Source organism: Peromyscus maniculatus, chromosome 1 (assembly GCF_049852395.1).
Source record: "Peromyscus maniculatus bairdii isolate BWxNUB_F1_BW_parent chromosome 1, HU_Pman_BW_mat_3.1, whole genome shotgun sequence".
In the NCBI taxonomy this organism is placed as follows: Eukaryota; Metazoa; Chordata; class Mammalia; order Rodentia; family Cricetidae; genus Peromyscus; species Peromyscus maniculatus.
This window is the reverse complement of record NC_134852.1, coordinates 34152077-34179290: the sequence shown is the minus strand read 5'-3', so window position 1 is coordinate 34179290 and position 27214 is coordinate 34152077. Positions and strand designations below refer to the sequence as shown.

Sequence of the window (27214 nt, the reverse complement as noted above, 5' to 3'; positions counted from 1 at the left end):
GTTTTTTGTCCGGTTTCTGTGGTTGGTGGAAGAGAGTGAGCCAGAAATGTATCTTGCCAAACCTCCTGATAATTCACCATAGGCTACAGGGAGGTTGGCAATGAAGGTGGAAATATGGAATCTCAAAGGTGAGTTGAGAGCTGCCTGCTGATTGGCCAATGGCTGCCTAGAGACACCTTCCTAGGTGATGATGTCAAATAAATGACACTTCCCACAAGCACCTGCTTGTCCCAGCAGTGCAGTGTGCAGAGGCTGAGTTTCAGGGGACACTGCTCAAAGGGTGGCTCCCAGACACTTCTGTCAGAAGGTGACAAGACAGCAAGAGCAGATGACTCACAGAACTGGGTCAGTCCGGAGAGTTTAGGACGAGGATTTACTCTGGTCATCTGAGGGGAGTGACAGAGATTAGAGAGACTAGGTCTGGCTGCATATGGGGCAAGTATAACGAGTGACTCATTTTGTCACAGTGTTGAGTTGTTTATTTACTTATTGATTATTTTCCCACCATATTTAACACCTGGCATCAGTCACCTCCTGTTCCAGGTTCTCACAATGCCACAGGGAACAAGGAAACAGGGTGTCCCTTCACAAACCTGGCCTGGATATGGTCAAGTTTGCAGCCAGAAGCCCTTCTGAGAAGAACCTTAGTTACCAGACAACCAAGAGGCCTCATGCAAAAGTATCCAAGAGTTCAGGGGACTGGACCTTGTGACAGCTACTCTTGAGTGTTGACTTGACTGTATCTGGCATCAACTAAAACCCAAGCTGCTGAGCATGCTCTGAGGGATTTCTTATCAGATTCTTAGAGGCAGAAAGACCCAGCCTAAATCAGGACCACACCTTTTGCTGGCAAACACAGGAAAGAAGGTAAATGGGCTTTTGGCTGAGAAAGATCAAGAGAAAAGCCTAAGAAGGTATGTGACTGTGGCCTGCAATGCACAGGGACCTTGAAAATATTGTGTGAAGTAAAAGACACCAGACACCAAAGATCACACACTATGTGATTTTGTTGACATGAGCCATACATATTAGGCGAATCTATAGAATACAGTATTCAGATCATATACAGAGTCCATTGGCATAGATCATGTATCTACAGGAGCTGACACATGGGGACTATGGCTATCGGGAGTGATTCAGTATGAGATGTGGCCTCCAAATCTCTCTGTCCACACATCAAGAAAGGCACCTGATTGATTTCTCCAGTGCCATTCACAGGGCAGAAGAACACACCTCCAGCTTTGCAGAAGCTGCAGTGAGGTCTTATGAAGTGAGCAGTGACCCAGGGCCTGGTTTCCAGCAGGTCTCTCAGAGGCAGAAAGATGGGGCCATTCTCAACAGGAATGAGGTCACCTGGCCACCACAGCCTAATCAGCGGGCCAAGAAGCAGACCTGGTATGTTGGAGGCACTTTGCCAAAGCCACTCTCCTTGGGATTGAGGTCAATGTCCTTAGGAGCCATGGGACTCGACACGGAGAAGTTCTGGAGGATGGTGGTGAAGAAAAGGAACAATTCGTTGCGGGCAATGCCTTCGCCAAGACAAATGCGCTTTCCTGTAGGCACAGAGAATGAGCCATGTGAGCCCCAGGGCAGTATACAACCTTTGGACTGTCCTATCCCTAAACCCAGATAACTCTGGGGATTGCAAAGAATAACAACGAGTTTGACCTTAAACCTGCACTTGGAAAATACTAAGAGATTCCCAAAACCTTAAAGAATTGGTGCAAGGGCCAGTAAGACTTCTTAGCTTGGAAAAAGAGCCTGTTATCAACCCTGAAGACGAGTTCACCCTCTAGAACCACATGTTGCAAGGAGAGAACCAACACCCACAGTCTGTCCTTTGATATAAAGACATATACACCCACCATAGCACACAAGTATATACTTTCAAACATATACACAATTAATTAATCAAAAATTCAGGACAATCTGTTGGTGTGTGTCTCATGGTCACTTCCAACAGCTCTCTACCATTTGTGGGATTATCAGAGTCCTTTGTTCCAGAACTGTAAGAAGGTACTATAATAGGAGCCAAGTGTGTATGTGTACACATGTTTAATGCAACATCTTTTGTGTTCCCTTCTAGCTCATGTGAGGGATTGGTACCCATGTCATGGGACTGCCCTGAGGGTGAAGGTACTGTTTACAAAGACTCTTAGATGAACAACTGGATGGTGTTAAGGGTCCTATAAGAGCCAAACATGGAGGCACATGTGTGCAAGTGCAGCACTTTGAGACTGAGGCAGGAAGTTGATAGACTACAGAGCATGGCCTCTCTGTCTCTCCCCTTTCTCTGTCCCCTCTGTCACCCATCCTCTCCTCCACCTTTCTCTCTTTCTCTGTCCCCTCTGTCACCATCCTCTCCTCTGCCTTTCTCTTTCTCTCTACCTCCTTTGCTTCTTCATCTTGTGACCAATGAACTTCAGCGAGTTCCCAAACACAATGGTTCACACAATCAAGAATGGGCAGGGGCATCCAGAGTATTCTCAGAGACATAAGGAGCCTTGTTGATTTGTCACCTCAGGCACAGAGCACCACAGAAAATGGGAGCCTGAAAGCCCAGGCAGAGGCTCCACCTCCTGCCCTGTACCTCAGAGATTCTTACTCTGCACCTGACCACCTCAGTCCTCAGGTAGAGGAGGGATTTCCCAGCAATGCCTGTGCCCTCCAGTTGTTGGGAAATCGTGCCTGTGTAGGGGTGTCTAGGGAAAGCACCCTATCCCTTTGGGTATCCCATTTCCAGAACTTAGGTGACATGACCTTAGAAATTCATAGAGTGTCTCTCTGAGACAGTTCTCCTGGAATTCATTTTATGACCCAGATTTTTCCAGAGCAGCTTTTTATGGCTGATCTCACTCTCAACACAATGTTCCCAAGCCTGGAGCTGGTGATTCAGACACTGCTCATATCTCTTTGGTTCTAATATCCTTTTGGCTGGCTTGCTTGCTTGCTCACTCTCTAGCTTCCTTGCTGGCTTGCTTGCATTCCACATAAGTCTCCTTGAAGCTGTGTCTACACTGACCATTACTACGTGTCTTGTTATCTATTCTTTTCTGCTTGCTTTTTCTAAACTTCCTAGCCAACATTCTAAACCCTCCAACTTCTCTGTCCAACCACATTTGTTCATGCATTTCTTCAATGTCTTCTTCTTACATCCCCTTTCTCAACAATCTGCATTTCTAAACTTGGAACCGTTATACAGACAATTCACTTATATCTCACATCTTACGTGTCTTCAACTATGAGGATCAAATAGGAAAGGAGGCCCTTTTACTGGACAGAGCCAGGAACAAGGCTAATCCCAGGGTCTTGAAGTCACTTGGACACTCAACACTAGACAATTCTTAGCTGAGACATGGCAAGTAAGAGAACACTTGCTTGAAAACCCTCAGTGAGTAAATGAGAACAGGAGAAGGAACAACAGGAGAGCATCTTCTAGAATGCACCAAGGAGAGGCTGGAGGTGTGAACTCTTCTGAGAGAACTTGCTTAACAAACACTTACCCTCAGGTTCCATCCCTATCATGAGAATACAACTAAAGGCTAATGAATTGTTTCTAGAATCCCCTTTCTCCAAAAGATAAAAACATGAACAAAAAGTTTCCATATTTACATCTCATAGAGTTCATAAGACTGAATAAATTTGGATGGAAGCACTAACAAATTACCAAACACAACAGCCAACACAATAACTCAATACCTTGAGATTATATTCTTCCAATGAAGAAGAAGTCTCGGTCTCTCATAGCAGTTGACCTACCCTAGGCTGCCAACTACTCCAGCCTGGCCAAGTAAGGCAAAAGCAGAACTGGCAACAATTGAGCTGTGTGTCCATGCCCAGCTCCCTATTGTCTATAGACACCATGTGCTGACAATAATGGGTGCTGTAACTCTGAACTTTTTCTGGTTCAGGATGTTATCCATCATGAACGGTTTCTTTGCTCAAATAAATGGTAGTAATTTTTATTTCTATTACATTTTAGCAAGCCAGAGTATTTACTGCATACAGAGACAAGCATGTCAAGACATGCCCCAACTCCCCAGTGCTCACAGCTAAAGTCAATGCTTCCTTGGCCATCAAGACCCTACCCAATTCACAGCAGTGTTCATAGATGATAGCAGTTGTTCTTGCTGCTGGTTCTTAAGAAATCGCATTTTCTCAGATTTAGAGGCTTTTAAATAATTCCCCAAAGTACTGATGAACAGAATGCTCCTTTAATTCAAGAGTACTCTTATGGCACTGTAGCCAGGGTGAATAAAATGGTTCAGACAAAGCAGCTGGAATAGAATCAGTAAACAGGGTCCTAGACCTGGCTGTGTCCAGGAGGATGAGCCTGCCCTATAGTGTCTGGGAAAGGAAGCACAAGTGGGTCTCACCTATAGAGAAGGGCATAAAAGCTTCATTTTTCTTCAGAGCCCCATTGGCATCCAGGAAGTGGTCAGGGTTGAAGGTGTCTGGTTGTTCAAAGTACCGTCGGTCATGGAGAGCTGAACTCAGGATGGGGTACACTTCAGTGTTCTAGGAGACATTATGAGACACAAAGATATTAGCATACCCTGACTCCCATCTGCAAACTGTCAGTCCCTGAGAAAGACAGAGTGTAGGAAACCACAAACAGGCTGAGGTTGGTAATGAGGAGAATGGAGGATGGACATGGAGTAGAGATGTGGAATGGCAGCTGGTCTCACCTTGGGAAGCAGGTACCCTCGGAACAAAGTGTCTTTGGTGACTTTGTGCGGGACACCAATCGGGACTAGATCTGAAAATCTCTGAATCTCGTGGATGACAGCCTCAGTGTAAGGCATTTTGGTGCGATCCTCCAGGGTTGGGAGTCGGTGTGAGCCAATCACCTGATCGATCTCCTTTTGCACTTTCTCTGCACAGAAAAGAGGAACACTGGATCTGCTTTGCCTGCTTTGTAGCAATGATATTTCATTCTATAAGCCAACAACCCAGGAAAGAGGGCATCATGGAGCCTCCCTGAGAAACTCACTGCACATGTGGGTACAAACAACTGTCCTGTTCTTAAGCGACTGTCTCTCTGTGCCCATGCTTAAAACTATATCACAGCTCTCCTCGACGAGCTTCAACCTCATTTCAGCAGGGATTCAAAAAAAGAGAAAAATACAGCAAAGGGCTATTGCATAGGGAGACTTCAGAGCAATCATATTGGTGTAAGAGTGTGAGGGAGAAAAGCATAAAAATCTCACCTTCGCAAGGGAATGAATTGTCTGTCTATACACACACACACACACACACACACACACACACACACACACATACATATACACATGTTACACACATACACCCTAGTACTAACAAACACATGCTTCCACTCACACACATGCCATAAATTTACACTGATATTGTATTATGAGCTGGAGGCTGTATCCTCAGGAATATAACAGAGAAGTAGGTAGATTAGCAAATGAATCTATCAATGGATGCATGTAAAATGAATACATAATAAAATTAATGGATAAATCAATTAATAAATGAACAGATTTGTGAGTTAATGAAATGATTAGACTGAATACTGGATTATGTATTCAACTCATAAGTCAACAGATGACTCAATTAGAGGATAAAGGCATAATGGATAGACAGATGAAAGATAAACTCAAAGGCTAGTTAGTGAAAGGATTAAGGAATAAAACTTTTGAAGGAAGAATAGATGAGTTTATGCATAATCAATGACAATTCATTCAATTCTACCTATCAAAGGGAAACTAAGTTGATGAATTGAAATAAATGAATGAAATGGCCAGTTGGGTAATCACAAAAAATTAGACAGTGGATTGATACATGGTTAAATGGGTAGGTACTGGGTGTGTGTGTGTGTGTGTGTGTGTGTGTGTGTGTAAGTGTTTATATATAGATAGAAGGATGGTTGAGTAAATAGGTGTTTAGTTAGGCAGATGCTTAGATTAATGTGAAAATGAATGAATAGAAAGGTGGATGACATGAGTTGGTCGGTGGACAGAAAGGTGGGTAAATGAACAGAATGAGTAGATGGATGAACAGGTGCATGGACAGAAAGATGAATGAATAAATGGATGTAAAGATAGAAAAATGGAAGGAAGGAAAGAAAGTTGGATGGATGGATGGATGGATGGATGGATGGATGGATGGATGGATGGATGGGTGGATGGATGGAAGATGGATGGGTAGATAGATGGGTGGGTGGATGGGTGGATGGATGGATGGTTGGATGGATGGATGGTTAGATGGTTGGATGGATGGATGGGTGGATGTGTGGATGGATAGATGGATGGTTGGATGGATGGATGGGTGGATGTGTGGATGGTTGGATGGTTGGATGGTTGGATGGATGGATCAACCTTAAAGTGATAGGAGAAATAAATGGAAAATGGGCCAGCTGAGTGTTAATTTGCACAACAACCACAGTACTGCCCTAGTTTAGAAGTAGTCCAAAATCTTCAGAGCTCCAGTTGTAAGAGGCCCCAGTATCTCTCATCCACACAAATCTCCACAACCAAAGGGGAGCTAGAAGAACACCCAACTGACCGCCTGAAGCGCACCTGCAACTTGAGGGTATTTGAGCATGAGCAGGAAGCCATAGCGGAGCGTGGTGCTGCTGGTCTCGGTGCCAGCAAAGAAGAGAGACAGCACGGAGATCATGAGGTTCTCGTGATGGAACTCTGTCTGTTGGTTGGACTTCTCCTGGTTCCAGATGGGAGAGAGAAGGGAAGGTCAGGATGACTGGATCCTGACAGGGAGATGCTCACACATCCTGGGAACTGACCTTCTGTCTCACACTGTATGGACCACACGGCATTTCTCAGTCCTCGACAATGTCACTTACTCCCTGTTCTGTCTCCTTCTCTCTCGACTTCGCTCTCTGGTAATTTATCAAGTTTTGTCTCCCAAGCTCTATCTTCTTATGAGGTCTTTTCTGCTTTCTGTCCCTTGCCCTGTGTTCCTTACACAGCCTTCTATATTCCTATTTCATTTTCTCGTCCCTTTCTCTAGTCTTCAATTTCTAGATTCTTCTGCATCTCCTCCACTCCACTTCCTATCTCTCCTCCCCATCCTCTTTCCCCCTTTTCCTCTGCTCACATCCCCAGCCTTCACTCTCACGCATCACTTCTCTCATTCATGCAGGACTTACCTTCTCCATGCGTAGAAGGTAGGTATCGATGAAGTCTCTTGGATTGCTGGGATCCAAGGTTGCCCTGTGCTTCGCCACACTCTGGCCAATGAAGTCAAGGACTTCCTGCAGGTTTTTGGAGATTTGTCTGTGGGCTCCAGGAAAGTACTTCAGGAAGCCAGAGAAGAGCTCAAACACCTGCAGGAAAGAAGCTCAGGAGGTCACCTGGAGCTAGCAGGACTCAATAAGCAGGCTGTGTTCCTAGGTCCCCATATTTCACAAGGATCTGCCCTCTCTCCTTCCATTCTCTCCCCTCCCCTCCCTCACTCCTTTGCTCATCTTCTCTTTCCTTCATTTCCCCTCTCATGCACACACACACAGCATGCTCTCAGCCTGTTTCTCTGAGTCTTTCTCCAGCACTTGTATTGTATTCTCTCTCACTCTTTCCTAAGCCATCATTTTGTTTTTGTTTTTGTCAATCAGGGTCTCATGTCTTTCAGACTCTCCTCAAACTCAATATTTATCCAAAGATGGCATTGAAGTCTGATCTCCCATGTAGTGGAATTGCACATATGTACCGCCATATCTGGCTTAATTTGTGCTAGGGATGAACCCCAGGATTCACCCGATAGACAAGTCCTCTACTCTCTTAGCTACAGCCACACCCCCCATGTCATCATTTTCTCATGTCTGGGTGACTCGGTATTTCTGCATTAGGGTTTCTCCACCCTACTTAACATCTGACCCCCATCCTCGCCTCGCCCTCCAGGCCTCAGGCTCCTTGTCTCTCCATGTTGTCTCTGCCTTTGTCTTCCAGCCCTGAGACACTCCCTTCTTCACCCACAGAGCAGCCTCTTCTCTCCTCTGCCCTGGATGCTCCTCTCTTTCCATCCACTGACCTGGCTGGAGAATGAGCTGATGAGAGAGAAGGACCTATAGAACAGGTCCAGCAGGCCCAGGAACTGGCGGTCTTTGTAGTCAAAGCGCTCTCCAAAAACAATGGAGCAGATGATGTTAGCTGTGATGCACTGGAAGAGGAAGGTAGGGTCCACGGGGGCTCCTGGAGAATGAGGATGCAGTTCAGGAGACATGGCATCAGGGGAACATTGGGCTTTGGCCCCATCTCTGTAAACCTGTCCCCACCACTCTCTACTCACTACCAACTGCTGCTACCCCATTTGGACATACAGAACCAAGCCCTGCACTCAGGATTGCATACACCATTTTATTTAATTTCTTCTCAAAATTATACATAAGATGCAATGCTATTAGCATACACAGAGATGGGCACTAACTTCACCAAGGTAACACAGCTCCTCATGACTGGGACCAGGATCAGACCCAGGGGGCTGAGAAGCAGAGCATGTGTATGTGTAATGTAGTCTCCACCGTGCACCTCCTCCCAGGACAACATTCTAACTCTGAGCCCATAGCTGACTCCCACTGGCAGGAATGGTGCAGAGAACGGTGTGGGGTTTGCCTGTGTGGATTTAGAAGTCTCTCCTTTGAATCTTCCTCCATTCCTTCTATTCTAGGCTCTGTGGTGTTCCAAGAACCATCAACACCCAGTGCCTGCTGCCTTTAGTTCCTGGTTCCTTCATGGGCCCTCATGGTGGGAGGGATGTTGTCAGCCCAGCAATATTAAGCCGTTTTTACCCCTCTCTCTGGGTCTCACCTGTCTGTTGTCTCTGATTCCTCTGCAGATCTTTCCCTGATGCTTGTCAGCCTTTATCTGTCTCTCTGATTTCCTGTCTAAATGTCTCTCAGCATTTCTGTCTTTCTCTTTTCCCTCCCCCTGCCTATTTTCCTCCCCTCTATTCCCGTCACTCCTGCTCCCCCAGTATTTCTCTTGTGTTTGGTCCTTCAAGTTCCATCTCAGCATCTGCCACTGTCACCCTGCTTTCTCTTTCCTCGTCTCTTGATTTCCTTCTGCTCCCTTCCAGTCTCTGCATGCACCTCTCAGAGTCTCCTGAGAAATCTTAAAAGAGATGACAAACACTGGCAAAAAGGAATGATTTAGTAAAAACAGACGGGGTCACCAGGATGCCCCTGATGTGAAGTTTCTATAAGTACCCAGAAGTGCCTATGACTGCCACAAAGTAAAACACCCCATCTTTGCTCACCACCCCACTCATCAGGACATCCTCAAGGAAAGAACACAGTTCCCTGCTTCTAATACCTGCCTTGGACATAGACCATGTTTTAAGACTGGATAACATGATAAAGATGCCCTTGAACACAGTATAAAGTCAAGGATGACCTCAACCTTAAGCTCCTGCCTCCACCTCAGTTATACCAAGATGACCAGCATGCAGCACCATGGCAATGGTGTGGTGTTGGGATCAGGCTGGGAACTGTGTGTGTGCCAGGCAAGCCCAGCAAGCCTGACCTGCACCCACTGTGTTGACCACGGTTTCTTTTGAGACAAGATTTCATGATGTAGCCAAACTGGCTTTGAATTTATGATCCTCCTGTCAGTACCCTGATAATGGGGAGGACAGGCTTGCGCTATCACACCAGACTGACACATATTCTTAACCCAGGCATCATTTCCCTGAACATAAGTAGCCTGCATGCAATTCTCTCAGTCTATGTCTTTGAGCCATTCTTGGACACTGTGAAATTCACATCTCTTTCCCTGTCTTTCTGTATTTCTCACTCCCCCTAACTCATTCTCCATCCTCTCCCCAGTGTGTGTGTGTGTGTGTGTGTGTGTGTGTGTGTGTGTGTGTGTGTGTGTGTCTGTGCATGTCTGTGTTGTCTGTGTATATGTTTGTGTATGTCTCTCTGTGTGAGTATGTCTGTGTGTGTCTCTCTGTGTATGTCTTTTTGTGTGTCTGTGTATTTCTTTCTCTGCCCATGGATGTCTCTTCTCTTTCTTTGGCTGTGCACTCAGGTCTCTGTATCACCATCTTCCTTCATGCCCATTCTCCTGGACTCACCCTGAGATTTCCTAAGTTCCTCAACCAGACATTGGGCCTCCTCCTGAATCCGCTCCTCCACACTCCGCTTTCCCATTCCAAAGTCTCTCATGGTGGCCAGAGAGAATCGCCGAAGGGTCTTCCAGCGTTCCCCATTGGCAAAGATCACACCTAAGAAAATAAGAGAAGCATGGGGGAGTTATAGAGGAAGTTCAAAGAAACCTGGGTCCTTCCCCACCCCATGCCCTCCCTTCCATCAGATTCTCCTCTCTCTGGGCCCATTCTCCAGCCCACCTCAACCCAAACTTTGAGACTCCTACCATAGTCCTTGAAGACTGGTCTAACCACAGCAATTGTCCCCCGGCCAGAGAAAGCCTCAGCTTGGTCCACCAGAGCCTCCCTTATGGCCTCTGTGCCATACAGCATGACTACGGGCCTCGGTCCCAGGTGCACTGTGAACACATCTCCATATTTTTCTCGAAGCTACCAAGCATAAGGGCACCAGGATTGTTGTTAGTCAATGAAGACGTTGTTGCTACCCTGTGAAAACACTTAGATACAAAGTGATACATAGGAAGCCCTACCCTGACCACCTTCCCCTTCTGAGGACATAGCAATTTCAGGGTCAATCCACCACCAAGCAAGTCTGCATGGATGCTGGATGATCTGAGCAGTACTGCATTACAGTATGGCAGTGGGTGGGTGGCTCTTGCTATCAGCCCAGCACTGGGGAAGTAAATGAGGTGGATCAGGAGTTCAAGATCATCTCTTGCTGCTGTTGAGGTGGAGGCCAGCCTGGGGCTACATGAGACCTGGTATCAAAAAAATAAACAATATAAAAATATAATGTAGGAAACTGAGAGTGATGAATTAATGTTACAGAGGGTTCAGCAGTAAACTTGCTTAGGAAATACTAAGCTGCACAAGGTAGGGTTTACCTAAGGCAATGCTGCCTCTCATATGACTGGTTGATCAGTAGTAAGACAGCCAGACTTGTTAGAAAATGTAGGAAAAATATTGTACCTTGAACATAATTGTAGTTTAGGCTTCTGAGAATATATTTCTGCTAATATTTGTTTGTTAAGTTAGTTGTGAATTAGGCTCCATTCCCATATTAAAGAACATGGCTCTACTGGGCAGTTCAAAGGGGATAGCACTGGCTAACAATGATCATTAAGTCCCGTTTCTCTTATCAGGAAGAGTGTAATTCTGCCAGGAGGGTAGGAGAGTACCGGTGAGGTGGTTTGAATAAGAATGGCCCTCTATAAGTTCATGTATTTGAATGCTTGGTCACCAGGTTGAAAAGATTAGGATTGGTAGATGTGGCCTGGTTGGAGGAAGTGTGTCACTGAGTATGGGCTTTGAAGTTTCAAAATCCCATACGAAGCCTAGAGTTTTTCTCTCTGCCCACAGATCAGGATGTGGCTCTCAGCTACTGCTCCAGCACCTGCCATACCTGCTGTCATGTTCCTGCCATGATGATAATGAACTAAATGCTTTCTTATTAGAGCTACCTTGGTCATGGAGTCTCTTCACAGCAACAGAACAATGCCTGAGACACAAGCAATGTGATTCAAAAGGAACAACACCAGTCTACTTTAAAATTAATGGTGATGATATCTTTCCTATAACTCTCCACTTATCTGAAATAGACCGGCTTCCAGTTCCTATCTCTATGAAATATGTATAACTGCTCAAAATCTGATGGAACCTACAAGATATTTACAGATGACAGCACATATGGATTGGTAGTGCCCAAGATCTACACAAGTTGTTAAAAATGTCTCTTTGAGACTAGTTTCTCTAGGATGTTGGTCAGAACCAGATGTGCATTATTAAAGAGCTTTATTCTTATTTCTCAAGTGTTTGGAGTACGTTCTCACTGGTGGGGGGGGAGGATGCTTAACCTGTTGCTTCAAACACAGATATAGATATAGACTGTGATATGTGCTGTGGGATATCTTCTTGTATGCTGTGAATATGTGTTGCTCTAGTTGGCTAATAAATAAGCTTCTTTGGCCTATGTCAAGGCAGCTTAGAGGCAGGTGGGAAATCCAAACAGAAATACAGGAAAGAGAAAGGCAGAATTGGAGAAATGTCAGCCCACCTCCCAAGGAGCAACAAGATATCTGCAGACCACTAATGCCACAGCCACTTGGCAACATGTAGATTAATAGAAATGGGTTAAGTTGTAAGAACTAGCTAACATAAAGCCTGACCCATAGGCCATACAGTTTGTAAGTAATATAAACCTCTGCATGTCTACTTGGACCAAGCAGGTGAAGGGTGTGAGTGAGAGAGATTCATCCCAACCTCAGGGCCAGAGTGGACTGGAGAAACCTCTGGCTACATTTTGGCACCCAATGTGGGTCAAGAATTTCTACCCCAAACCTGAGAAGTCTATAAAAATGGATTCTAAAATGGAGTCAAGAGCAGCTTCCTCGTTGAGTCTCTCAAGCAAGTCATGACATAAAAATGCTGCAACATGCATGCTTGAGCTACAGCATGGCAGGTTCGCAGCTGTGTGGGCTTGACCTACAGCATGGCAGATTCCGGTCATGGTACACAGAGGTGTCTCCAAGCCATGCAGTGTGATGCATGGTGGATTTAGCTTTTGCTAGTACAGACAAAACAATGGGGGTGGAATTCTGGGTTATATACTGCTGGATGGAGGCATAGACCCACTGCTTCCCAGACTCATTGGTGAGCACTGGAACCCAGAGTTGGTGGTAAACATACCTCCAACATGTTGGGAAGCTGGGGATGGGGGGTGGAGCCAACAGCCAAAGTCACCATGCAGCTTAACAGCTTAAAATTGCTCGTAGTCAAAGAGGGATTATGCATTCACAAGACAGATTCAGATAATATAAAACTCTAAATGGTTTAAAATGTATGTAAAAATGTACATAGGCTTAGAAGAGAGAGATAAAAGAACATATGCAGCTATATAATGAAATAGTTTTTAAAAATAAAGTATTTAAAGAGACAGTAAAAGTAATATAAAAGTCAAGCCACATAAAGATGAAATTTACTGGAGCAAAGGGAACACTCCTCCACTGTTGGTGGGAATGTAAACTTGTACAACCACTGTGGAAATCAGTATGGTGCTTTCTCAGAAAATTAGAAATCAAACTACCTCAAGACCCAGCCATCCACTCTTGGGCATATATATACCCAAGGAATGCTGATTCATACCATAAAGATACATGCTCAGCTATGTTCATAGCAGCACTATTTGTAATAGCCAGAACCTGGAAACAACCTAGATGCCCATCAATGGAAGAATGGATGAAAAAAATGTGGTACATATACACAATGGAGTACTACTCAGCAGAGAAAAACAACGAAAATATGAAATTTGCAGGCAAATGGATGGAACTAGAAAAAATCATCCTGAGTGAGGTAACCCAAACCCAGAAAGACAGTTATGGTATGTACTCACTCATAAGTGGATTCTAGATATAAAATAAAGAACAATCAGACCACAACCCATAGAACCATGGAGGATATATATATATATATATATATATATATATATATATATATATATATATATATATATATATATATATATATATAGAGCATGGAGGTCCCTAGGACGACTGTGGCTTATAATAAACTTCGGTTTTACTCAATTATTGAAAAAAATAGCCAAATGAATGGAAACACATGAACTATAGACCAAAGGCTGAGGGGCCCCCAGCTGGATCAGGCCCTCTGAATAGGTGAGACAGTTGATTGGCTTGATCAATTTGGGAGGCAACTAGGCAGTGGGACCAAGTCCTGTGCTCATTGCATGAGTTGGCTGTTTGAAACCTGGAACTTATGCAGGGATACATGGCTCAGTCTGGGAGGAAGGGACTGGACCTGCCTGGACTGAGTCTATTAGGTTGATCGCAGTCCTCGGGGGAGGATTTGCCCTGGAGGAGGTAGGAATGGGGGTGGGCTGGGGGTAAGGGGAGGGGGTAGGAGGGGGAGAATAGGGGAACCCGTGGTTGATATGAAGAATTGAATGGTATTGTAAAATAAAATAAAATAAAATAAAATAAAATAAAATAAAATAAATGCAAAAAAAGATGAAATTTACACAGAGAACCTGGATTGTATTGTCTTTGGGATTTTTAATTGGAGAGAGACATTTGATTGTAAAGACTGCTGAGTTAAACCAGTATGTATATTTTAAAGGTATCTTGACTTTAAATTTATGTCTAAGGATACATTGCTTTGGAAAAGATGTTCTGCTTTTATTTCCACAGAAGATGAGAACCCATGGACTGCTTCCAGGCTAATATGGTTTGATCAACCAAGACCCTCTGATGTGTTGATATAGCCTCACAGACTGCTACAGCCAAGATTTAATTATGATTCTTAATTTTCTCAGGATTCCCATAAGATTGCCAGCACCCCCAAACAGCAGAAAGTAGTATGAAAAGCTATGCCCAAATTCCTAAAATATTGTTTATAAATGTTTATTTTTACTTAAAAGGGGTTGATTATGAAAGCCATCTCTTTCTAAAGAAGAAAAGGGAATAGTGTAGACATGATAGAATGAAAGGGTAGGTTATTCAGGGCACTTAAAGAGCAACAACTTATTTTAAATGTTTTACATTGCTATGGATTTTGGTTTATTGATGAAAATTTGAAGGTGTTTTGTTTATTGGTGCAAATTAAAGAAAAATTTTGTTATATTGTATGTATTTCTACTCCTGTTTGGGGTACTATATTTGTGCTGCTCATTTGAAATTGTAGTGTATAGTTGAGAAATACAGATTAATAAGTAGTCATGTTAAGTTTTCTAGATATACATAGGTATTTTTCAATTAGGTAGGTAATCTTCAAACACTTCAAAGAATTACAGATATGGCATTTAAAATGTTTTAAAACTTAGACTTTTCTGGACAATGAGACATGTCACACTTACTTCAAAGTGGAAGATAAGCATCAAAGACACTCCATATGGAGTGTATCTTCTTCTTGGCAAAACTGGCCTTTTAACTGTTCTTGCCTGGACTGCTTGACAATATGTGGTATAGACTGGACATGTAGGATCCATGGGAAAGTGACCACTAAAGTTTGCCTAAAAAGGGGGAGCTCCTTCTTTAGGTTCCTGCCTCATAGAGGAGACTGCCAGATATTCTGCAGGACACAGGGAGAAGCAACTGGTGAACTTTGCCAATAGGCGAGATAATCCTTCGAATTCCCTGCTTCACTAAAAAGTCTGCCAGAGACTCTAGGCCTGTAGGCTGAAGAAGATCAATGCCCCAATGGTGCTGAGAAAGTTTAGGTGACTGTCCAGGCAGCCAGATATCTCAGTAATTTCTAAAATTATGGGAGTTTCTTGCAATTCACTTCCTGTTACTCAGGGAATATTATATGCTTCTGGGATCTTTGATGGAGTTGAAGACTAGATAGTTATAATTATAATTTTCCTTGGCTATGATAAAAGATAAAATTAGATATAAAACTTTAAACTCACAAATATAGGACAGATGATAGCCTAGTTTCTTTAATTTTGCCAAATACAAATAGACTAGATATTATAACTAATTCTTGCTTGATAACTGTTTTATTTACATGTATTTTTTAAATATGGAATGCTCACAAATTTGAGTGCCGTCCTTGTACTGGGGCCATGCTAATCTTCTCTGTATCATTCCAACTTTAGTATATGTGCTGACGAAGCGAACACTATTCTATGTAATTTTACTATGTTAAAGTTAAAGCCTTCCTTTTTGATTACACAGAAATGGAGAAGTTCTATGGGATGTCTTTCTGTATGCTGTGACTATGTGTTGTTCTAGTTGGCTAATAAATAAGCTACTTTGGCCTATGTCAAGGCAGCCTAGAGGCAGGTGGGGAATCCAAACAGAGAGATACAGGAAAGTGAGAGATGAAATGGGAGAGATGCCAGCCCACCACCCAAGGAGCAACAAGATGCCCTCAGATGAGCAATGCCATAGCTAAGAGGCAAAATATAGTATGGTGATATTTTAATTTTACTGAGATGTGATTTTATTTGTATGTTAATAAGTAAAGTTGCCTGGGGATCAGAGCTAATAGCAAGCCAAAGCAGAAACTGGGCTGTGGTGGTGCACACCTTTATTCCCAGCTCTTGGGAGGCAGAGCTAGGCAGATCTCTGTGTGTTCAAGGATACAGCCAGCATGGAGACACACGCCTTTAATCTCAATACCAACCATAGAAGACCTGGAGGGTCTGTACAGACAGGCAGTGATGAGGAGGTCACGTGGTTGGGTTTACAACCAATGAGAAGGCAGAATAGAAAGTCTATAAAAAAGACAAACAGACAGGAAGTAGTTCTCTGGCTGAAGAGGACAACAGCAGCAGTGAATTGTAAGGTTTTTAGCTCTGACCTCTTGGGCTTTCATCTCTGTATTGGCTCTGTGTTTCTTATTTAACAAGACCGTACATCTACAATATAGATTAATAGAAATGGGTTGAGTTAAGTTATAAGAGTTAGCTAACAAGAAGCCTGACATATAGGCCTTACATTTTGTATGTAATATTAGCCTCTGAGTGTTTCCTTGGGACCAAGTGGCTGCAGGATGCAGGTAGGAGAGATTCATCCTAACTACAGGGCTGGGCAGGACTGGAAAAACTCCAGCTACAGATATGGATATGATATGGATGTTTATATATATATATATATATATATATATATATATATATATATATATGTAAAAACAGATATAGATCCTTGCTGATACTCTTCAGTCTGGACAGCTCTGGAATCTCAGTCAAGAATCATGCTTCCTGTGACCCAGTGACAACTTGTCTAATGGCTTCTCACACTGTTCTAGAGAATGGTCCTGACCTACCCACTGGGTTACATGAGAAGGAAAAGTGATAGTCACCTAGCAATGGACCTGAATGTGAGTCACGACTGCAGCACACGCTGTTGGAAAATACCTGGTCATCTTCAGAAAATTGATCCCAAGAATGTCACAAACCTCAAGTGCTGAAAGCCCTTGAAGAGAATGGTGCAGTGTTTGCACATAACCCACCTCATCCTCTCACAACCTTTATTTCACTCTAGATTGCAATGCAGCTAATAGAAATGAAAGGCTATGAAAATGGTCAAGACCTGATGTTATTTATGAAAAGTGCTAAGAAGGAAACTCTATACATGTGTGATTTACATGTGTTTATGTTTTAAGACAAGATCTTAAAACTATATAGACCAGGCTGACCCGGGACACACCATGCAGTTTAAGTTGTCTCAAATTTGCCATTCTCCTGCCTCAGTCTCTGAAGTGCTGGGGTTGCAGATGTGAGCCACACTTAGCCACAAATGCATTTCTACTAAGTATTTTCAATCCACAGCTAGTTGAATCTGTGAGTAGAGAATAAGCCTTTGTGGGGAATCAGCTAAGTTTTGAAGCTGAATATAAACATACAGAGAAACTTCACCTCCAAGTGCTTGTACAACAAAAATACATACATACACATATTCACCAATTGAATGAACCAGATTATTCCTAGAAGGAATCCTTCTTAATAAAATGTTACATGCAACAGTGGTGAGCCCACACCAGAGAATTTTGTGCATCAATAAAATAAAATCCTGCCTATCAGGACAATGTTAGAAATGATCACACACTTAATGTTGTCATAAAAGCAACTTCTGCTTACATTTGCTGTTATCCTAATGAAGTTTGAACACAGGTAAAGTCAACCCCCAGAGTCAGAATAGTGAGAGGGTAGTAACTATAGGGCACAAGACAGGGACCAATCTTAATGTGAGCTGATCTGCACATTGATGATAAGAATGTGTTTGCTTTGAAAATTCACTCTTGTAGAGCAGTGGTTCTCAATCTGTGGGTTCAACCCCTCTGGGGATTGAGTGATCCTTCCACAGGGTCACCTAAGAACAACAGAAAACAAATTTTTACATTATGATTCATAACAGTAGCAGAAATACAGTTATGAAGCAGCAACAAAAATAACTCCATGGGTGGTGGTCACCACAACCTGAGGAACTGTACTAAAGTGTCGTAGCATTAGAAAGGCTGATGATCAACTTCAACAATATCATAGCTCAAAAGTTAAAACTGGAGTAGTTGGAGAGATGGCTCAGAGGTTAAAAATCTCATGCACAGGTTTGGTTCCCAGCACCCTCATGGCAGCTCACAACTATCTTTAACTCCAATTCCAGGGGATGTAATGCCCTCTTTTGACCTCTGCAGGCACCAGGTACACACATGGTGCACAGACATATGTGCAGGAAAAATATTCTTACACACAAAATAAAAATAAATCTAAAATGAATCATTTTAAATTATAAGTGAAGCTGGAGAGGTAGCTCAGTGTCTGGAACACTTGCTGCTACATGATGACTGGGATTTGCACCCCAGTCTGCAGTTATAAGCCTGGTGTCCCAAGCACACCCATAGCCCCACCTCCAAAGTGGAGGTGGAGACAGGAGGATGGTGGGGCTTGCTGGTTTCCAGCCTAGCCAAGACAATGCAAGACTCAGGTTAAGGGAGAGACCCTGCCTCAAAGGAATAGACAGAGAATGATAGAGGACAACCAAGACCACCATCTGGCCTCTATGTAAAGGTGTGGGCATCCATACACAAAGTAAGCATACACTCAAACAGACACATAATAATAATAATAATAATAATAATAATAATAATAATAATAATAATAATATTTATTTCAAAATTCCATGCAGCCGCTTGCAGAACTTCCATAAGGAAGCACTATAGTACCTGTATCATGAGACCCACCTCCTCTTCTGAGTCCTGATTCAGAAAATCATGACTCTTCCAAAACTTCCTTTCTATCTCTTGTTCTTCAGATACCGACCAAAGGCTGGGTGTGCTTTCCCTACACTCTGAGCTGTTCCTCTCTTTTTCTGAAGCTCACCCACTCATTTTTCACCACATGGGTGCTTACAAATGGCATGGATTCCTCTATTTCTCTCACCCACCTTCCTCTTCCAGCAGCTGCCAAGATGTACCACTTGCATGCCCTGATGTTTTTAATCTGAAACTCTGATAAGATTGCCCTTGAGTTCCTCCTGAGTCTGTTCCTAACACCGGTTTCCATGATAACGGTGGGTTCCCCTAGGTTCTGATGAGAATAAGATGGGACTCTAAAGATGTTACTGTGAGGATAAAACAGGTGGTCGCACTCCAGGACCTTAGCAGTCACACCCAGGCTGTGACTCTAGACACCCAACAACTATCAAAGCATTTGAAAATAGATCCCAGGTCCACCACTCTTGAATCAAGCCTCAGAGGCCACACTTAAAAGCCTGACGAAGAGCCCAGTGAGCAGACACAGATGCATGTTCTTGGGAGCCTACCAAGGGAGTATCATGGACTTTGTGTGAGTGTTACACCTGCAGGTATGAAAGTTCAACACTCGCATGCAGTGCCCTCAAAGGCCAGAAGAGGGAGCCAGATACACTGGAACTGCAGTTACAAGTAGGAGTGATTTATTTTTGGTGCAGAGTACCAAAACTGGGTCCATGAAGGAGCAGCCAGTGCTCCTAACTGTGGGGCAGCTCCCCTCCACAACCACCCAGGTCCTTCTTACGTCTTCTCCTAAATGAGCATTTCTTCCTGGGGCTACATGTGACTGAAACCAGTCCAGACACTGACCCTCACTAAACAGCTTTGGAAATGTTCCATCATCAAATTTCAGCACATCTCCCAGTTATTTTGGCGTCTCCATCCTTAAGAGAAGAATGTTTAGGAGCCTTAAAAGTAATTTAGAATAGATTCCTCCCTCCTCCTGCTTCCCTACTCCTGTTTCCCTCCTCTCTCCTCTCTCCTTCTTCCTTCCTCTTCCCTTTGGTCCTGAGTGGAGACAGGATATTCTTACCTACTCCAAAGATTGACTCCTCCCTTAAGAGTTAATTCAGCTTGGCCCATCAGTCACCAGCCAAGAGACGACTGGTTCATTAAACCATATAAGCAGATGGGAAGAATGGTCATCCCCTTATTGCTCTAGGGGGGAATAATCATCCCCTTATTGCTCTAGGGAGGAATAATCATCCCCTTATTGCTCTAGGGAGGAAAATCATCACCTTATTGAGCTGGTGTGCTTCTCCCTCCCTGACCTTGGTGCAGCCACTTGCAGAACTTCCATCAGCAGCTTTCTAGTCCTTACTAGACTGGAAAAGTGACTTAGGGTTTAAAAGCACATGCTGTTCTTGAAGAGGACCTGGGTTCAGTTCCCAGCACTCACTTGGTACTTACACCATCAGTAACTCATTTCCAGGGAATCCTACACCCTTTGGAGCACCAAGCATGCATGTGCTATGCATGCATAAATGCAGGCAACACTCATACACATAGAGTAAAAACAAACCTTTGAGAGGAAAGCCATTTTGCTTTGCCTGTGTCCTGTATCAGGCAGGTGAACAGGCAACTTAGCTAATTACCTTTTGTATGTTTATTCTACATCTCAAACTAGTCTGTCAGCTCCCGGGTTTCAGGAATGCAGCTCTGCTGCTCAATGCTGCCACTATCATTCTTGCAGGGGAACATGGGACTCTTTATAGTTCAAAATATATAGTTACAAAGACAACCAACCATCACATCAGAGCTGGTATATGCTGGAATTTCCTGCTGTCTGCACATTTCCTAGACCCTGTGTGTTCATATCATTAACATCACTGTCCCTGCAGGGGAAAGATGCAGCATTTCACACTGTGACAGAATGATACCACCCCTCACTGTGGGTCTGTGGGCAGTTAGTGTTGCTGGGGGAAGGTGCCGATTTCTGTAGTGGTGTAGTCACTCATGAGATGTTCACAGTCCAGGAAATGGGCCCCACCCACGCCCGAGCAGAAGTCAGCATCTTGACTTTTCCTCACCAACCTTCCCACCTGAACCTAGAGCCTAGAAGGCATCCTTTCTCTTTGTGCAAAGTGATCTCCAAGCAACAAGCCCCACACAAGCCCACTCTGACCCTAATTAAACTTGGGGGGGGTAGAAATGAGAATATTAAAGCAAGGAGAGTCTTGTTGGCAAAAAGAAAGGGTTCTGTGGGAATAAGAGGGAGGACAGAGAGGGAAAAAGAAGGTCACAAATGGCCGAGATCCAGTATATGCAGATGATAAAGTGTCTAAGGATTTTTTAAAACTAAAATAAATAGGACGTTGACTTGAGTTTTCTAACATGTGGGAAGTACTTGTTTAAAACATTTGTGTCAGGGTGTGGTGATACACAATTCTCATTTCATTCAGGAAGCTAAGGCAAGAGAATCATGTGTTGGAAGCCAACCTTAAAAGCACAGGGAGACCTTGTCTCAAAATATAAAGTAAAATAGTTAAATTTGCCATTTATTGGAGGGTTTTTTTTTTTTTAAAAAAACCAGGGGGTAACAAATACAAGGTCAAGAGGAAGATCTCCAGAGCCAGGAGGGACAGAGGAGTGGGACTTACAATCACTGCTTCAGCTCTCATGGAAAGTAGGAGCATGGATGCTGATGAATTATTAGCAAGCAAGTGGTAATTAAACATGAAATCCCCAGTGTGAAGCTTCTGTGCAGAGACTGGTAAATACACTGCTAGCTGCTGCAATAAACTGATAAACACTCCCTTCTACCCCTCCTCCTGCCCTGCCTCTCTTCCCCTTTGTCCCTGAACACCTCAAGCTAGTCTTTGCTCTCTTTTTTGCTGGCAGGAGCAAAACCTGCCAACTGCCTCTGACATTTTTCTTTCTCTTCTGGAACAGACAAGCCCAACAGAGTGAAATTCTACACACTTATGCCTCAATGGCTCTACACCTTCCACACTCCAAGCACATTGCCCCCACAGGATTCCACCATAGTGAGGACATGCCTGCCCATCATCACCAATCAGCATCTCACCGTCCACTCAGCAACTTTCCCAACTGAACCTATGGCCTGGAAGGAGTCGCTTGCTCATCCCTCTGAGTGATCTCCATGCACAAAAGCAAGGACAAGCCCACATAAAGGCCCCATATAAGTCTCACCTTCATGAAGGAGTTGAGGAGGCCTCTTCTGTCCATCTGCAGGAGGTTTCCCAGGAGGGGCAGTGGACGTGGTCCTGGTGGGAGGTGGCCACGGGCTTTTGGGTGGCCCCTGACCAGGAGCAGTACAAAGCCCACGAGGAGAGCAAGGAGGAGCAGGACACTGGGCTCCATGGTCCTGGTCTGGCCCCTGGTGACTTCACTGCACACTCCAGAGGACCTTTTATGCTGAGCCTGCCTCTCCACCTAGTTATGCAACTTGAGCTGTTCCCGCCTCCTATCTCATCACTGTCCAGGAGTGTGAGCACCCCTACTTCCTGCTTGGGCTGCTGGTGACCTGCTCACTCCCTATCTCCTTGCCCCACCCTAAGATGTTGGCAAGATCACCATGAAACAGATACACAGTACAAAAGGGCATAGGGAGTAATGTGTCTCGTTTTCTGGGGGTGAGTATACACATGTCAGTTCAGTTTTGTCTGTTTATGTAATCAAGCATGGACCTGTGTGTGTGCACTGTATGCTTTTTATAGTGAAAGGCCATTTCTTTTCGTTTGTTTGTTTTTGTTTTTGTTTTTGTGCTGTGACAGGTTTTCTCTGTGTAAATGCTCTGACTGTCCTGAAACTCACTCTGTAGCCCAGGGTGGCCTAGAATGCACAGAGATCTGCCTGGCTCTGCCTCCCAAGTGCAGAGATTAAAGGTGTGCACCACCACCACCCAGCTGGTCATTCTAATATGAGTGTGCAGATGTGTGTTTCTGTGTTTGAGTCTAGATGTGCTTGCTAGTCTACTCTTGCACATCTGTGGTGTGTTTGCATGTATAATCTTAAATTGTGGGCCTTTCTCTATGTTCTTAGCTTCATATATGAATGTGATTACATTTAAGTGACAAGAACAGTGTCGCATGGACTGTGCGTCAATGCATTCCCCACCCTGAGTCCTTGAGGAGCTGCAGATGTAATTTCTCTAGAGTCCCTATTGCACTCTCTGGCCCATGACAGCCACAGATGGGAGAAAAAGAAGGAGAAGAAATGAGAGGCAAGAGATTCAGAATTGGGAAGCCTTGGGAGCTAGGAGGAAAGAGAGGCTGAAACCTGGCAGAGGAGCAGTTGGGGCCTCTGGGTGTCTGGGATGGCTAGATTTTATGTCAACTTGATACAAGTTAGGGTCATTTGAGAGGAAGGAACTTCAGTTGAGAAAAATGAATCCCTAAAATCACAGTGCAGGCAAGCCTGTAAGGCATTTTCTTTATTAGTGATTGATGGGGAGGCCCCAGACCACCATAGGTGATGCCATCCCTAGGGTAGTGGTCCTGGATTCTATAAGAAAGTAGCCTGAGCAAGCCATGGGGAACAAGCCAGTAAGTAGCACCCCTGCCTGGCCTCTGCATCAGCTCCTGCCTCCAGGTTCCTGCCTTGTGTTCCCACCCTGACTTCCCTGGATGATGAACTATAAAGTGGGAATTCAAGCAAAATATACCCTTTCCTCCCCAAGTTGCTTTTGGTCACAGTGTTTTGTCACAGAAATAGAAACCCCAACTAAATAGTCTCTGATTGCTGTGACTAATGACCAATGGTTCCTTTTGTCCTCCTGGCTGTCTTCATAGGTCATGAAGCTCTCTGACCCTCTCTCTTCCTATCTTTCTCTCACAGTGACTCTACCCTCTGCCCCCATCCCATAGACTCTGCAGAAAGATGCAGAGACCATCTTAGTCTGTATATTACAGCTAGGTGGGCTAGCTAAGAATGTCCAGTTTCCTTTTTAGGTTTCTTCCTCAGTCTTAGTCGCATTTGCTGACACCTGTGTCATGTTAGAGTGTAACAGCAAGAGTCTCACCAGATAGCAGTGCTGTGTTCTTGGAAATAAGTACTTCCAGAATCACAAAATTTTAAAAAAAAAATCTGTTCATAAAAAATTGCTGGGTTTCCAACATTCATTCCATACCAATAAGTTTTATTTTGCTGACAGTCTTTCACACAACCATTCACTTTGTGGACTTTATTATTTGTCATTAACATGGGAAAATATAAACTGGTATAAACTTGTATAGTTCATGTATAGGATCATGGAAGGTTGCCCATATGATTACACCTCAAATGAGAATTTCATCTTCTCCCTGTGGTAACTTGTTCCTTATCCTGTTATCTGCAAAAGAATTGAGGACAAATAAAGAGCTGGAAGGTCATGTTGACTCATCTGCAAAGGAGGATGGGGGAGGAACAGAGAGGACCACGTAAACAACACTGGCATCTACAGCAATCTCTCAAATTACAGAGGCCACCATAGGACAAAATTGGCTGGAGATGTCTCTCAGTTGGTAGAATCCTTGCCTAACATGCACAGAGTACTGGTTTAATCCTCTGTTCCATTGTATCCACTTTCCTGTACTGTACCCTCTGTCTTGGTCTCATTCCCCTACATTGTCCCTCTACCTGACTCTCACATAGCTGGTGCCATCTCCTGGTTTGCCTGTACTTCAGAAACGTTGCTGTGTCTATTATTATCTAGTCATGGTGTGACTCCTTGTGCACCTGTGTCTCTCTGGTCTCATCTCTGACTCTCTGAGAGTCTGTTCTCCTTTTATACCCTTTGTCTTGATTACTCTTCTATTATTCTGCTAAGACACCATGACCAGCTTAGCTGAAAGAAAAAAGAATTCACTGGGGCTGACATTTTCAAAGGTGAGACCATAACCACCATGTCAGGATCATGAAAGCAGGTGGACAGTCATGGTGCTGAAGCAGTACCTGAGAGCTTGCATCTCATCATGTCAGGAGGCAGACAGAGAGCTAACTGGGAAAGGCATGGGGTTTGGAAACCTCAAAGCCCATCCCCAGTGACACACCTCCTCCATCAAGGCCACACCATCTAATACTTTCTAAACATTTCTACCAACTGGGGACCAAGTATTCAAATATATGAGCCAATGGAGGTTGTTCTCATTCAAATTACCACATACCTTTAGTCTCATATCCATCTGTACTTCCCACCCAGATACTTTGTGTGTCTGAAAACTATTTCTGGTATCACATATTTTAGTTCTAATTTTTTTCTGTCAAACTTCTATTTCAAAATGTATCCTTGGATCTTTAACTTGTCATCCTACATCTCCACCCCAAGAACCTGTCTCTTCATCACTCTTCAGAATCTTTAGCAATCACACACTCCATGTCTTTGTCTCCAATGTGTTGACCTCCTGCACACACCCCTGGGACTCAACCCAGGTTTTCCAAAGCTCCACCAGCAGACCCCAAGCTTCTACCTTGACTTCAGCCTGCATGCTCCATTTTCTGCTACAAAGTCCTTCATGGTGGTCATATAGAACCACTAGAGGAAGTTCCAAGTTATTCTTTGGCCAAAAAAATAAAATAAAAACCAGCATATTTAAGAGTGGGGTGGGTGGGATCTTCCCTCCAACTAACCTCAAAACCATCTCCCACTCATCACTTCCTGGAAGATGGATCAACGATGGTCATAAGATTTTGGCCAGAGAAAGCCTCAGCCTGATCCTCTATGGCCTCCCATATTGCCTCATGTCCACACAGGACAAGACTAGGCTGAAGCCCATGTAGAGTGTGACAGTCTCAAAAATTATTAAGGACAAGCCTTAATAATCTTCTTCCGAAGAGCTCAGAAGAGAAGCTACAAATGGCAAGAATTATTTTCAGGAAAAGAATCTAAGTACACCGAGCTCTTTTGTCTGTCTACTTTATTCCTCTCAGATAAAATTCTGTCTACATAGCCTCAATTCTGCTCTCATGCCGAGCTACTTTCTTGCCTGATTTCTCTCTACATTTATCTGCTGTCCCCTTTAAGTTCTATCTTAATTCTCTCATCTTAGTTCTGCCCCATCTAGGTTCTCATCCATTTAGTTCTTTCCTATCTTAACTCCTCTCCCATCAACTTCTTTCTCATCTTGTTCTTCCCCATCTGGCTCTTCCTCATCTTCCATCTCATTCCTCTAGTAGTCTGTTCTAGCTTTTCAATGTTCTTCCCCATCTCAGTTTGTTCCTCTCCAGTTCTTACCCACCTAGTTCTTCCATTCTCCTTCTCTTCTCCATCTAGTCCTTGCTCTGAAAATAAAACTGTCTTTTATCCCTTTAGCCCTTATCTCTCCAAACTATCTCTGCTCCCACATTTTCTGGCAGGATGGGGAGAAATGTGCTTGATCACTTGGCATCTTGGCTAAGCCACTTCCATAACAGCTGGATGTACCTGCAGGTAAGAATGGTTTAGTTCTGAGTTAATTGTTAAACGTTGATCTAAAACTGGAGATAAGACTTTAGAAAGGAGAAAGTTAAGCTTAATTATCACATCTGCCAAGCCTGTTCAAACAGATAGTCTGGATGCTTAAGTTCCTAGGGAGCACAGAGGTATCTCTGATCAGATACTTTTGTCCATCCAGGGATGGTCCTGGCCAGATGCTGCCAATGATGATAATTAATGAAGGCTTGAACTGGGGTTCTGGCTGTGCATAGCTGTTAGTGCAGAAGGTTCTCAAAACATTCCATTAGTACAGGAGAAGTTGTACCCAATGAATAATGGAAAAGCTACATTAGTTCATGAGAAATTCATGGCAGGAAATGGCTAATAATCAAAAGCCATTATCACCAAGACTCCTTGAGCCTCAGTGTAACCTCTTGAAGGCCCTTGGCTTCTTCCAGGTATTAGCTTGTCATAATCAGCTGAAATCCTACCTCATATATTTTTATGGCTTGTAGCATGACAGTATCTCCATATTTCTCCCTCAGCTGCAGAGGTAAGGCCCAGAACTCACAAGCTGACCATAGTGATGGGTCCTTCCTCTCTGGATCACACTCCCAAGGTTGTCTGGGTCTCATCAGGGAAGAACCTAAATTTGAGTTCTGTGGTTTCACATGACCATCTCTCTCATACCCTTCCATGGTCCCAGCTTTTCTGAGAACCTTCCCAACTTAGGACTTTATGAGATTCAGGGACTCCATGTAAGCAAATGCAGCTCTCAAGGATGGAGACCACATTACATCTACAGGCACCTATCTCCCCACCTACCTTCAAACTGTTCCTCCTCATAAGAATTCTAGAAGCTTCTCTAGTGCTACAGCAGGACTGGAAGAAGAATTGGAAAACTCCCAGCCTGATTTGGAGATGTCTGTTGAACCATGGACTTGCAACTCTTTGTTGCCTGTGAGCATCACTTCCTTCCTCCCACCTCCTGCCTCCTCATCCTGACCT

At 43.8% G+C, this 27214-nt stretch overlaps 1 protein-coding gene and 1 non-coding gene across 2 annotated transcripts; both read right to left on the bottom strand.

The window, feature by feature from the left end:
- Positions 1-453: 453 nt before the first annotated feature.
- Positions 454-22237, bottom strand: LOC102926646 (cytochrome P450 2B1-like). The gene is made up of 9 exons (XM_016006544.3): positions 22006-22237; positions 10353-10515; positions 10054-10203; positions 8011-8171; positions 7133-7309; positions 6543-6684; positions 4689-4876; positions 4377-4518; positions 454-1553 (listed from the first exon to the last, which is right to left on the bottom strand). Exons 1-9 carry the CDS (start codon positions 22174-22176, stop codon positions 1372-1374), a joined length of 1476 nt encoding a protein of 491 aa, XP_015862030.1. The 5' UTR covers positions 22177-22237; the 3' UTR covers positions 454-1371.
- On the bottom strand, positions 15616-15721 carry LOC121826940 (U6 spliceosomal RNA). Its single transcript, XR_006069101.1, has one exon. It is a non-coding gene; the product is annotated as a U6 spliceosomal RNA (small nuclear RNA).
- Positions 22238-27214: the final 4977 nt, after the last annotated feature.